This window comes from Myotis daubentonii, chromosome 9 (assembly GCF_963259705.1).
Source record: "Myotis daubentonii chromosome 9, mMyoDau2.1, whole genome shotgun sequence".
NCBI lineage: Eukaryota > Metazoa > Chordata > Mammalia > Chiroptera > Vespertilionidae > Myotis > Myotis daubentonii.
This window is the reverse complement of record NC_081848.1, coordinates 2,511,204-2,524,885: the sequence shown is the minus strand read 5'-3', so window position 1 is coordinate 2,524,885 and position 13,682 is coordinate 2,511,204. Positions and strand designations below refer to the sequence as shown.

Here is a 13,682-nt window from a genome sequence, read left to right as displayed (position 1 = left end):
AACATTTATACTTTTACTCGAGGCGCAGTGCACAACATTCATGCACTGGGGGGGTGGGGGGGTGGGCAGAGGTCTCTCAGCCCAGCCTGCGCCCTCTTGCAGTCCAGGACCCCTCTGTGGGGATGTCGACTGCTGGCTTAGGCCCACTCCCGCCACTGCTGCTGTGCTTGCCAGCCATGAACCTGGCTTCTGGCTGAGCGGTGCTCCCCCTGTGAGAGTGCACTGACCACCAGGGGGCAGCTCTTGCATTAAGCGTCTGCCCCCTGGTGGTCATTACATGTTATAGGGACTGGTCGTTCCACCATTCGGTGTATTTGCATATTAGGGTTTTAATATATAGGATTCCATCACTCTCCCTCACTAGAGCTCCTCAGGACCCAGGCTTTGCCTGAACTTCAGTTCCTGTGCCCAAGATATAGCACTTAGAGTGAAGTGCAACCGTTTTACTTAAAGTGGGATCAGAATATAGTCCCTCTTTTTCTATATGATTAATTAGGAGGATATGGTAGAGAATATTTTTATTTTTAATTTTAAAAAAATTTAATGCTTAATTAAAGTAACATTACAAGTAATTTCACCCTTTTTTGTTATAAAGATATCACAGTCATTGTAAAACATGAAGTGTTGTTTTTATGCCTATTTAGATAAACTTCCCCAAAGGATGTAACATTTTTAAAAATTCCTTATGAAAAATGAGCTCAATTGAGCATTTCATGTGATTCATGATTGAAGTGCTGCAAGGTCTGTAGAATGAAAGTAGTGTTAGGCCAGGGAAGCAGGTAGTCTGCTCTGTTCAGTCTGTGGCTTCGGTTGAAGTTTTCGGTGATTCTTGCTGTAGTAAAGCCGTTTTTACAACAGAGTAGGGGAAAGTAGGGTTACGGCTGTTCATATGGAAAATAATGCAATAATTAATAAATAATCATAAAAGAATAAACTGTCTTGCGTACTCACAACTGTAACTACCTTACCCCGCCCTGTACCTTAGGCAGCAGTACACCTGGTGAACCTGGTAAGTCATGAGCAGATTGGCCTGACTCCTCACTTTCACTAGCGTTCATGTTATATTCAAACATACAGTAACGTTTATACAGTGAAAAACTATTTCTCTAATGACCATCCCAGAACATTAAAAGAAAATGGACTAAGTATTAGTTTGAAAACTGAGTCTGAACTTCAGTCACATTTTCTAAGCTGTTAGTTCTGATCAACATTAGGTTTGTCAGAAGAGGGGATTACAACAAGCAAGTCATTGTGACATGTTTTCCTGATGAGCACATTCTGTGCTGGAAGGAAGTAGGTGGGAGTAGTCAACAAGGAGCCCTGGAAGCCGCTCAGCTCGGGCCCCCGTGTTCCTTCCTGCGGCAGGTCCAGAAAGAGGATGGGAAGGGTGCTTATGAGGGCATCAGTGGTGCCCCCTCTGGGGTGCAGGCCCTGCGGGCGATGCCGCCCCCATCTCAGAAGCTCCGGGTTCCCTCAGAGGAAATCAGCAATGGCTCTGCAGCTGTTGAGACGGATGTTGAGTCTTGTCTAGTAGACTCTGCTGCCTGGGCACTTGTGTAAACACACGACTGCTGCCTTCCCCCGGCTCTGGGCTCAACCATGGGAAGCCTTAAGGTGAGGCCAGTGCATTGGTCCTTCAGTGAGTGAGACAAGATCCTGATTCCTGCCTCCTCCTTCCTTATACCTACTGGAAGAGCAGGACATCAGTGTAGACCTCTGTAGAAAACAATCTATGAGCCATAACATATACAGAACGAAATGTGCCGGTCCTTTTACGCTCATGCTCCCAAATGATTACCCTCCAGAGCAGAGGTACCTAGTATCTAAAATGTGGGGTCCGCCACTTCAGTCCTTATCCTTTCCCTGAAGTGCCTCTGGGGAGGTTGGATGGACAGCATTGTCTTTGAAAGATTTATTGACTTGATTAAGCGGTTGACTATAGCCTTTACCAAGACTGATAACCAAGTTCTAATCATCCCTCAGATTGTAATATCATAGCTACAGATACATGAAAAGCTCACATGTGTCTTATGAGAATGAAACTGAGATTCATAGAGATTAAGTAACATGTGTAAGTCGCCCACCTAATACTTTTGTGTGTGTGGTTTTTTTTTTAAACTATTTAAAAATATATATATATTTTATTGATTTTTTACAGAGAGGAATAGAGAGTTAGGGAGAGGGAGAGGGAGAGGGATAGAGAGTTAGAAACATCGATGAGAGAGAAACATTGATCAACTGCCTCCTGCACACTCCCCACTGGGGATGTGCCCGTAACCAAGGTACATGCCCTTGACCGGAATCGAACCTGGGACCCTTGAGTCCGCAGGCGGATGCTCTATCCACTGAGCCAAACCGGTTAGGGCTGTGTGTGTTTTTTTTTATGTGGATCTTGAACTGGTATTCAGACTCTGTTAAGTGATTTCTTTTTTTTTTTTTTTCTTCAGACCAGACAAATTTAGTACTTTAAATTTCCTGAGGTTATAATCTGCCACTTGCTGGCTTAACTGAATTTCCTATATGAAAGACTTTTACTTTCTTTCAAACAGAGCAACCAACTTGGTAGGAGAGAAACATGCTTCCTGTTAAGTGATTTCTTATAAACCAGTGCTTTTTCTTTTTTCTTTTTTAAATTAAATCTTTATTGTTCAGATTATTACATTTGTTCCTCTTTTTCCCCCCCATAACTCCCCTCCTCCCAGTTCCCGCCCCACCCTCCGCCCTCACTCCCAACCCACTGTCCTCATCCATAGGTGCACGATTTTTGTCCAGTCTCTTCCCGCATCTCCCACACCCCTTTCCCCCCCAAGAATAGTCAGTCCATTCCCTTTCTATGTCCCTGATTCTATTATGATCACCAGATTATTTATTCACTTGATTCTTAGATTCACTTGTTGATAGATGCATGTTTGTTGTTCATAATCTGTATCTTTAAGAAGACTTTAGGAAATTAAAGTCTCATGAGAATTTAGAAATTACTTGATCTCTTTTATTTATAGAGTTAGAAATTGAGAGATGAGTAACTTGCCTAAGGTCATGTAGCCAGTTCCTGTCATACACCAGACTAGAACCCAGGGCTGCAGACTCCTAGTCCGGTATCTCTTTTGCTATACTTCCTGTTCTCTTGAGCAATATAAATTCTTTTAAAACTGTAATCCAATTTTACATGTTTATGTGTAGCTCAACATACTGAATACTCATTTTTGAGTGCTTATTTTAATAATGTTTTAATGTATGAAATAGTTTGAAATGAAAAATGCTTCCATGGGTAAGTTGAGGTCTACAGAGATGAAAAGTACTTAGTCATGCCTGGCCAGCTTGGCTCAGTGGTTGAGCATCAATCTATGAACCAGGAGGTCATGGTTGGACTCCCGGTCAGGGCACATGCCTGGATTGTGGGCTTGATCCCCAGTGTGGGGTGTGCAGCCAAACAATGATTCTCTCTCATCATTGATGTTTCTCTCTTTCTCCCTCTCCCTGCCTCTCTCTGAACTCAATAAAAATATATTTAAAAAACAGAATACTTAGTTATTCATAGTCCTATATGCTTGCAGTTTTCTGCTTAATTAGAAATACAGGTTCCTTTGTGTTATCAAACATTGTGACTAGAATAGAATTAGTTTAGGCACTGTTCTTTGTAGCTTTTCTATTTTTCAAAAATTTAGCAGTTTTGAAGCATAATATTACACCTCTGTAGTGTGATCATAGCACTTTCCAAAATTTTCCTATTGGTCATTGAGCCTTGGCAGAAGCAGAGAGCAGCCAGGCTGGTGAGAAAGCTACTGTGAATGGAGGCTGTGGCAGCTGCACAGGATACTGTTGGTCCCCAGAGCTAGGCACATTCTTCTTTTTCCGACATTGTTCTGCGTGAGGCTGTAAATGTACAGCAGAGGTCAACAAAAAGCAGCCGTTTTTACTGTTGGGAGACATGGAAAGCGAAGTGAAGCTGGCCAAATAGAGATCAGACTAGACAGGGAAATATTTTATCTTGCAGAAATTATTTGGTGAATTTTTTAAAGTTAACTGTGACTGCCATTTAAAATTCACAGAAGTAACAAAGGCAGGCTGCTTTGGCCTTTAATATTTGTTAACTATTGGTTGATAATTTGTTGAATTATTCACAGAGCCTTTTTGGAACTTTTTTCCCTAGAGGTTATAAATATTTAAGGCATTTTTTTTCTTTCCAGAAGACTTTAATATCCAAAGAGTAGTTCCACCTATATATTTTCTTTCTTTTGTATAAAAATTTAATTGTTTAGCCGAAACCGGTTTGGCTCAGTGGATAGAGCGTCGGCCTGCGGACTGAAAGGTCCCAGGTTCGATTCCGGTCAAGGGCATGTACCTGGGTTGCGGGCATATCCCCAGTAGGAGATGTGCAGGAGGCAGCTGATCGATGTTTCTCTCTCATCGATGTTTCTAACTATCTCTCTCCCTTCCTCTCTGTAAAAAATCAATAAAATATATTTAAAAAAAATTTTAATTGTTTAAAGTATTACAAATAGTAGTACATATGTCTCTTTTCCCCCTATTGATCTTCCCCTAGCCTCCCCTACCCCCAGCACATTCCCTCCTCCCATCCCCCCCAGTGTCTTTTGTCCATTGGTTATGCTTATATGCATGCGTACAAGTCCTTTGGTTGATCTCTTACCTCACCCCCCCAACCCTCCCCGGCGTTCCCGCTGTAGTTTGACAGTCTGTTTGATGCTTCTCTGCCTCTGTATCTATTTTTGTTCATCAGTTTATAATGTTCTTTATTATCCATAAATGAATGATATTTATCTTTCTCTGACTGGCTTATTTCACTTAGCATAATGCTCTCCAGGTCCATCATGCTGTTGCAAATGGTAAGAGTTCCTTCTTTTTTACAGCAGCATAGTATTCCATTGTGTAGATGTACCACAGTTTTCTAATCCACTCATCTGCTGATGGGCATTTAGACTGTTTCCAGATCTTAGCTATGGTGAATTGTGCTGCTATGAACATAGGGGTGCATATATCCTTTCTGATGGGCGTTTCTGTTTTCTTGGGATATATTCCTAGAAGTGGGATTATGTATATTTTCTTTATTGTCTGTGTTTGCATTGGAGAGTCAAGTTGTTCATGGAGTGCTGATTTCCCTGGTCAGACACTTAGTCTACAAATGATCTTTTACAAGGTCATATTCTGAGGCAGTGGTTCTCAACCTTCTGGCCCTTTAAATACAGTTCCTCATGTTGTGACCCAACCATAACATTATTTCCGTTGCTACTTCATAACTGTAATGTTGCTACTGTTATGAATCGTCATGTAAATATCTGATACGCAGGGTGGTCTTAGACGACCCTGTGAAAGGGTCGTTCGACCGCCAAAGTGGTCGCGACCCACAGGTTGAGAACCGCTGTTCTGAGGCGCCATATGTAACACTCCTGGGAGGTCCAGAGTACTAATTTGAAATGCAAATTGATCAAGCATTTTGGAACATTTTTAAACTTGTGGTAGTGTGAATCTGGCATGTTACTGTGGAGTGTGATACAGTAACACTTATTGATTGCATGTTAAGGTTGGACAATGTATGTAAGATCAGAACAGTGTTAGTTTAGTTTTTAGTTGTTGTTACTGAAAGGAAATATATCTTTTTTTCAGAGATTTTAGGCAAATATTACATTTTAACATGATTGCGTGGTGTTAATACATTTGCCTTTAATTAGGAAGAATACATGGGTTTGTGTGCTTGGCCCCGGATATAAATGTAAATACTTTTATCGGGAGCTGTTTGGTTTGGACCTTTGAGGGGTGGTTCCTGTAGCGTTTGTAGGGTGTTGATCAGCCTGTCCTTGGGCGGCCCGCTGTTTGTTCTCTGTTCCTTGGGTACCAGTTAGTCAGGGGCCACGCAGAATTGGGAAGGTAGTTGCTTGACTTGGCCAGGATGGTCGGAATAATGGTATCAGTTTCTGGGAGTCAGCAAAGGGTTATGTGAGGTCTACCATTGCATCTTCAATAGATAATTCTGCCTGCCCTGTGTGTAAGCTGTGTGGACATGGGGAGGGGAACTGGCGCTTACTGAAAGCCTACTTTACTGGAAACTCTTCTTTCACAAATGTTTTCCTATGAGGTAGGTATCATCTCTTTTTACAGATAGGAGAATTGAGGCTCAGATGTTAAGAAATTTACTAAAGGTAAATGACTGATACAGGATATTAAAATTTTTTTTTATTGGTTTTAGAGAGGAAGGGAGAGGGAGAGAGAGAGAGAAACATCAGTGATGAGAGAGAATCATTGATCTGCTGCCTCCTGCAGGTCCCCTACTGGGGATGGCGCCCTGACCCAGGCATGTGCCCTGACCGGGAATCCAACTGTGACCTCCTTGTTCATGGCTTGATGCTCAACCACTGAGTCACACCAAACAGGTGGCCCTTTTAAATTCTAATTGAAAACTTAAAAACATATTTTAGACTTCATCATACTGCCTTCTTGTTAATTTCCTGCCTGCTCCACATCTCTGTCTCAGCCACCCTTTCCACCTTGCTTTCTGCCTTTTTCTTTCGCTGACCTTTTTGTCCAAATCTGTTTCTACTTTAGGGCTGTTGGGTTAGTTTTTTCCCTCTATTTGGGCTGCTCTTTTGCTGAGCCTACGTGGCCAACTCCTTCTTGTAATTTAAACTCTCAACCCAAATTTATCTCAGAAAACTTTCCCATTCACTATTCTAAAGCATCCAGGATTTTCTTATTATACTACTCTATTCTCTGCATAGAACCTAATGTTTATCATGTTGATTTTTTAAAAAATTGTTGTTTCTTGCCTTATTCCTCTCAGATTGAGTTATTCTTGTATTATTATTTATTAATCATTGTATTGTTTTCCCAAATAAACAACTGTAAAGCTCTGTTGTCCCATCCTGTATTTGTTGAATGGATACATTGAGAAAAATCAAAACCATCAGGTACAACTTTGTTTAATTCACTGCCTCCATTTGTCTCTCTCTGGACCTGTCCTCACTCCCCTTCTTCCTGTTTGAGAGGAAGGAGATGTGTCTTCTTTTAATGTGTGTAAAAGTTTCTAGTTGTGCTGTAGATTCCATTTCCTGTTCAGTTTTCTCTGAAAATAAAAACCTCTGTCACATGCCTCTTGTGATCCTTGCAGGTCCTGCTCTCTTAGTGCCAGCTTCCCCTTCTTCCTTCCATGGACTGACCCAGGGACCTACCATGTTCACATTTTTACATGTGAATATATATTCTGTAAGGTATATTCTGAATTGTAAGCAGCTGACTTACAAGTGCGATTTTAGACTGTAACACTGACACACTAGGGACTGTCTGTATTTGTTTTATTAAAGGTGAGTTCTTGACACTGTTGCACTCAGAAGATAGTTGTCTTCTGAGGCGGAGTCTTCTTTCTTGGCTACGCCATTCTCTTTTGGCCTGAAATTCTTGAGAGGATGAGCACTTCCCAAAGCCTTGAAATAATCATACATTAAATATTTTTGTTGATTAGTTTATTTTTTTTGCTAGGCTTATCTGTAGGTCTGTTCTTTAAAGTTTAGGAAATGGTGTATATCTAGCTTTAGAAATTGAATACTGTCTCACTCATAATTTAAAGAGTCCCTGCTGAGTATTCATTAAATGGGGATTTTGCAGTTGTTCTAGATGGACCTGACAATTGCACTTCTGGGGAATCTATCCTAAGGAAACAGTCTGACATACAGGAGAATGAAGTACCCAAGGATGTTCATCACAGTGATACTTGCAATACTTAAGACTTGAGAACAATATAAATGATAAAACAGAGTGTGGGCAATGATTAAGATATGGTATATTCATAGAGTGCAACCATTTAGACATCTCAAAAGGTTTATAATGAGCTTCTGGTGACAAAAATATAGGTATTTTAAAATGTGAAATAATGAGTAAGATGTCAGAGTTCTGCAAATGTTAGGCTAGGTAGTTTCAAATTAAATATACTGCCGACAACTAGAAAAGCTAGAAGATACAGAAAAGCTGTAAAAGCAGTGAGGAATTATGAGGCCAAACTCTGGAAGATGAGGAAAGCTCAGAGAGGTGAGCCTGGTGTTTGAGGCTGCCTTGCTGATGAGGTCATTGCTGATTTAGCCAAGGAGGACAGAACATTGGAATTAGAGCCTGTCAAAGTAGAGGGCCCTGGGAAACACTCTAGGTTTTTGGGTGGGGTCCCTGAGGACCTAAATCGTAGGAGTAAGGGTGAAACAGAAGTAGACCAGTCTTTTTAAGGACTGAAGCCCAGCTTTTAAATCTTCTCAATTCTGGATTAAGATGATCTGGGATTCCTAGTGTCCATAACCTATCTGCCTGCCAGTACCAAAAGTAAGTCCTTTCTGAATAACATCTTCAGTGGCCTCAGCTTGTCTCTCTACTTTTTTATAGATAACTAGTGGCCCAGTGCATGAAATTCGTGCAGGGGAGGGGGGTGCCCCGCAGCACAGCCTGCACCCTCTCCAATCGGGGACCCCTTGGGGGATGTCCGACTGCCAGTTTAGGCCTGATCCCTGTGGGACCACTGGCTTCTAACCACTCATCTGCCTGCCTGATCTCCCCTAACCTCTCTGCCTGCCTGATTGCCCCTATCACCTCTGCCTGCCGGCCTGATCGCCCCTAACTGCCTCTGCCTGCCTGATCACCCCCAACTGCCCTCCCCTGCCGGCCTGGTCACCCCCAACTGCCCTCCCCTACCGGCCTGATCTTGCCCCCAACTGCTCTCCCCTGCCAGACTGATCTTGCCCCTAACTGCCCTCCTCTGCCAGACTGATCTTGCCCCTAACTGCTCTCCCCTGCCAGACTGATCACCCCTAACTGCCTCTGCCTGCCTGATCACTCCTAACTGCCCTCCCCTGCCGGCCTGGTCACCCCCAACTGCCCTCCCCTACCAACCTGATCTTGCCCCTAACTGCTCTCCTCTGCCAGCCTGATCTTGCCCCTAACTGCCCTCCCCTGCCAGCCTGATCTTGCCCCTAACTGCCTTCCCCTACCAGCCTGATCTTGCCCCTAACTGCCCTCTCCTACCAGCCTGATCTTGCTCCTAACTGCTCTCCCCTGCCAGACTGATCTTGCCCCTAACTGCCCTCCCCTGCCAGACTGATCACCCCTAACTGCCTCTGCCTGCCTGATCACTCCTAACTGCCCTCCCCTGCTGGCCTGATTGCCCCTAACCCCCTGCCAGCCTGATCTCACCCCCAACTGCCTTCCCCTGCTGGCCTGATCACCCCTAATTGCCTCTGCCTCAGCCCCCACCAACCTGGGTAAAGAAAGAATGTATGAGGAGAATTCTCAGCCTAGGTAATGGAGATACTACACAAATGTTGGTGCAGGTCTGTGATTGCTTGAATGGGTAACACGTACAAGTAGTTCAGTTGGTTTTAATTTCTGTCAATAACAGTGTAAGCATTACCCTGTGCACCAAAAGTTGCCAGTTCGATTCCCGGTGAGGGTACATGCTGGGTTGTGGGTTCGGTCCCCAGTCGTAGTGCATGCATGGGGCAGCGATGGATGTTTCTCTCTCTCTTCCTTCCTCTCTTTCTGAAATCAATCAAAACGTATTTTTTAAAAATTAAAAAAAAAAGAAAAAGAAATTACTGGCAAATTCTGAGAGACCTGAATTTATCTGAGAAGAAAGGGTATGTCAGTGAGCTCCATGCTTCCCTGGGTCCACAGCCTCTCTGATCCTGTCCCCTAGTGGTTGTTCAGAGGCCACCCTCCAGCACCGATTCACCTCCTGGCAGCCATCTTCACTTCCGGCTTGAGAATTTTCTCATGCTCTCAGGGAGTAAGCCATGCGTTCAGAAGGAACTTGCCATGTTTCATCGGCTCTTTTAGGCATGTGTGTGGATGTCCCCTGCCTTCCCTGCCTTCCCTGCCTTCCTGCTGCAGTTGTTTAGTCTGTTACATGTTGTTGGAATCATTAGCCACCCATATGGTTTTACCCTTCTAGGGGAACCACTAAAAATGTGAATAGGCCCTGGCTGGTTTGGCTCAGTGGTTAGAGCATCGGCCTGCCAACTAAAGGGTCCCGGGTTTGATCCTGGTCAAGGGCACATGCCTGGGTTGTGGACTTGATCCCCAGTAGGGAGCATGTAGGATGCAGCCAATCAGTGATTCTCTCTCATCATTGATGTTTCTCTCTCTCCCTCTTCCTTCCTCTCTGAAATCAATAAAAATATATTTTTTAAAAAAGTAAATTGGCCAAAACCGGTTTGGCTCAGTGGATGGAGCATCGGCCTGCGGACTGAAAGGTCCCAGGTTCGATTCCCGTCGAGGGCATGTACCTGGGTTGCGGGCACATCTCCAGTGGGGGATGTGCAGGAGGCGGCTGATCGATGTTTCTCTCTCATCGATGTTTCTAACTCTCTATCTCTCTCCCTTCCTCTCTGTAAAAAATCAATAAAATATATTTTAAAAAAAAAGTAAATTGATAGCCTATGGACAGAGGAGTTATTGATCATTTCTTGTATTCTTATCCATTTTTCAGATTTCTGCAATAGCACATATTTTATATCTTTTTAAACTTAAAAAAGGAAGTTGTCCTTAAGATCCTCCAAGTAATAGCCCTTCTTTTCCATTTGTTTCAGGTGGTGCGGCTGTGTCAGAACCCAAAGCTGGCGCTAAAGAACAGCCCGCCTTACATCCTAGACCTGCTGCCAGACACCTACCAGCACCTGCGCACGGTCCTGTCAAGATATGAGGGGAAGATGGAGACACTTGGAGAAAATGAGTATTTTAGGGTGTTCATGGAGAATTTGATGAAGAAAACTAAGCAGACCATAAGCCTCTTCAAGGAGGGTAAAGAAAGAATGTATGAGGAGAATTCTCAGCCTAGGTAATGGAAATACTACACAAATGTTGGTGCAGGTCTGTGATTGCGTGAATGGGTAACATGTAGAAGTAGTTCAGCTGGTTTTAATTTTCTGTCAACAAGAATGCAAAGCTGACATTTGATTTCAAGGTGGGGTTTATAGAAAAGGTTGCCTGGGGGATGTTGAACTGTTCCTCATTTCCTCTGAAAACTCAGTGACTTACCATCATGAAGATGAGTTGGAGGCAGTAGGCCCTTTAGAGACCCTGAAGATCATGAAATTTTGTGGGTAGGTGACAGTTTGAAAGAAAGAGGCTGGAGTGTTAAGCTGAGATATAATAAGGGCAGATTTCGCCTGAGCTGTAGCATATTAGGTAAATTGTAAGTATGGGATAATAGGAAGACAAATTAAGGCAATAGTTTAGATAACTTTTAAATAAAAAGTAGTGACATAACATTTCTTTTATAGGTAAAGTGACTTTTCAAATAGAATAGATATTGGCAAATGTAAGTTAATTCAATAAATATTTGAGGGATCATTATATATTTTTTATTTGTAAGTACCTAAAACTATATTGGCTGTCCTGTTATTGGTTGTTGGAAGCTACATACTAGGAGAGAAGTAGGTTGATTATATATGTGGGTATAGTTGTATTTGGTTTTATTCAATTGAAAGTAAAGATTAACTCATCTAAAACAAGTAAAAAGTGTAAGTTCCACTAGTACTTTTTAGGAAATAAACTAATCTTGAGGAGTGACCTGAATTAGGGGCAGTACTTTCTGAGGGCATTGAGCAGTAACTTGCTACCTCTTACCCTTGTGCCCTTTGATGCTGCTGTTTTAGATTCTATCTCTCACTTAATATTTGATGCACATCATTATTCCTATTATCTTTACTACCAGAAATCACTCAGGTTCGGTCCCGGATACTAGTCTTTTTCTTCTTTATTTAAAAAGATGTCGGGTGACTAAATTCAATGTGTAGGAACCTTTGTGACTTCTAGTTTATATGAAAATGAACTTTATCCCTTTTAATTATTTTAATTTTATGACTTACGTTAAAACCTTGAGCCCTAACCGGTTTGGCTCAGTGGATGGAGCGTCGGCCTGCGGACTCAAGGGTCCCAGGTTTGATTCTGGTCAAGGGCATATACCTAGGTTGCGGGTACATCCCCAGTGGGGAGTGTGCAGGGGGCACTGATCAATGTTTCTCTCTCATTGATGTTTCTAACTCTCTATCCCTCTCTCTTCCTCTCTGTAAAAATCAATACAATATATTAAAAAAACAAAACAAAAAAAACCTTGACTATATGGACCTTAGCTAACTAGTTTTGTATAGTTGAGTTTAAAAAAAATAACTAAAAAATACAATTTTACTTTATTAGGTACCAGAACTTTCAAAATTTAGTTGCCATCTACAGTGAACTAGGTTCTGTTTAAATTCTAGGTGAAAAGAAGAGTTACGCATTTAATTATGATGCAACATGATAAATGCTTTCGTAGAGGTGTGTACAAAATGCTGTGAGAATACAGTTTTGCTTAGTGGCTTTATGGAGTGTGACAGAGAGAGGTGTTATTTGAGCTAGATTCTGTAGGGTAGGAATTTTCTAGGCAGAAGAGTGAAGAAAGGCCTTTAACACAGTGGCATGAAAACGTCAGCTCTGTATGTTTTAGGACACGAGCAGTGTGGTTTGGCTAGAATTGGGGAGAGAGGTAAGCTGGAAATACAGGTTGGAATTGGATTGTAAAGAGCTGTTCTTTGACCTCTAAACCTTCTCCTATAGATAACAGGCTGCCATAAGAGAGTTCTTTCTAAAAGGGCGTTTTTCTCTAAGATTTTATTTTTTTATTTTTATTTTTTTATAAATATATATTTTATTGATTTTTTACAGAGAGGAAGGGGGAGAGAGAGATAGAGAGTTAGAGACATCGATGAGAGAGAAACATTGATCAGCTGCCTCCTGCACATCTCCCACTGGGGATGTGCCTGCAACCCAGGTACATGCCCTTGACCAGAATCGAACCTGGGACCTTTCAGTCCACAGGCCGACGCTCCATCCACTGAGCCAAACCGGTTTCGGCTCTTTAAGATTTTAGAAAATAGATTTTTAGAGAGAGAGGAAGGAAGGGAAATGATACCAAAATCTCAACAGTAGTTATTTCTAGGTATTGGAATTAGAGGTAATTTTAATTTTCTTTCTGTTTATATTTTCAACATTTTCTACAATGAATATGTAATCCACCAAATTATTTTTAAAAGGAGGAAAAATATATGATCATTTTTAGGTACCAACATGGATTCACAAGGGCAATCCAGAGAAATGTGTTGTTTATTACAGAACATGATTGGTTGACTCAGCTGAGCTCAGCTAACTTAGTTACACACAGTGCTAAGCCTCATTGCCAGAGGCTAGAAATCTTGGTCGAAATGGAGAAGGTGAAGTTAACGGAGGTGAACACACACGCTGAGTTCCCAACACAGCCCTCTCCAGCTTCAGGATGCAGTGCTTGTAGGCCAGGATCAGTCCTGAGTCACTGGGTTAACTGTAATATATGACAGTAACATGTTCGGTTTTCTTAGAAAATTTCATGTAGGGGTAGGCAACATATTAGTGCCTAAAGTACTGTTTGTTTCTTAAAACTGTATATCTAGTTGTCAAGAGCTTTTGTTTATTAATGTAATTTTTTTCTCAAACTTTTTTAATTTTAAGATCCTTTACATTCTAAAAATCACTGAGGACATTAAAGAGTTTTGTATATTTGGGTTATACTGGTGTATCTCAATATTAACCATATTCAGTATTAAAACCAAGAAATTAAAAATATTTAAATAGTTAAAATAACATTTAAACAATTTAAAATAACAGTGATAAGCCCATTACAT

At 41.8% G+C, this 13,682-nt stretch overlaps 1 protein-coding gene across 3 annotated transcripts in view; it reads left to right on the top strand.

The window, feature by feature from the left end:
* The window catches only part of CBL (Cbl proto-oncogene), a 98,552-nt gene that overhangs the window by 14,803 nt on the left and 70,067 nt on the right, over positions 1–13,682 (top strand). For all 3 annotated transcript variants that reach the window (XM_059707620.1, XM_059707618.1, XM_059707621.1), the window contains exon 2: positions 10,575–10,822. In XM_059707620.1, coding sequence (XP_059563603.1) covers positions 10,575–10,822 — 248 coding nt within the window. The remainder of the gene's footprint in view (positions 1–10,574; positions 10,823–13,682) is intronic.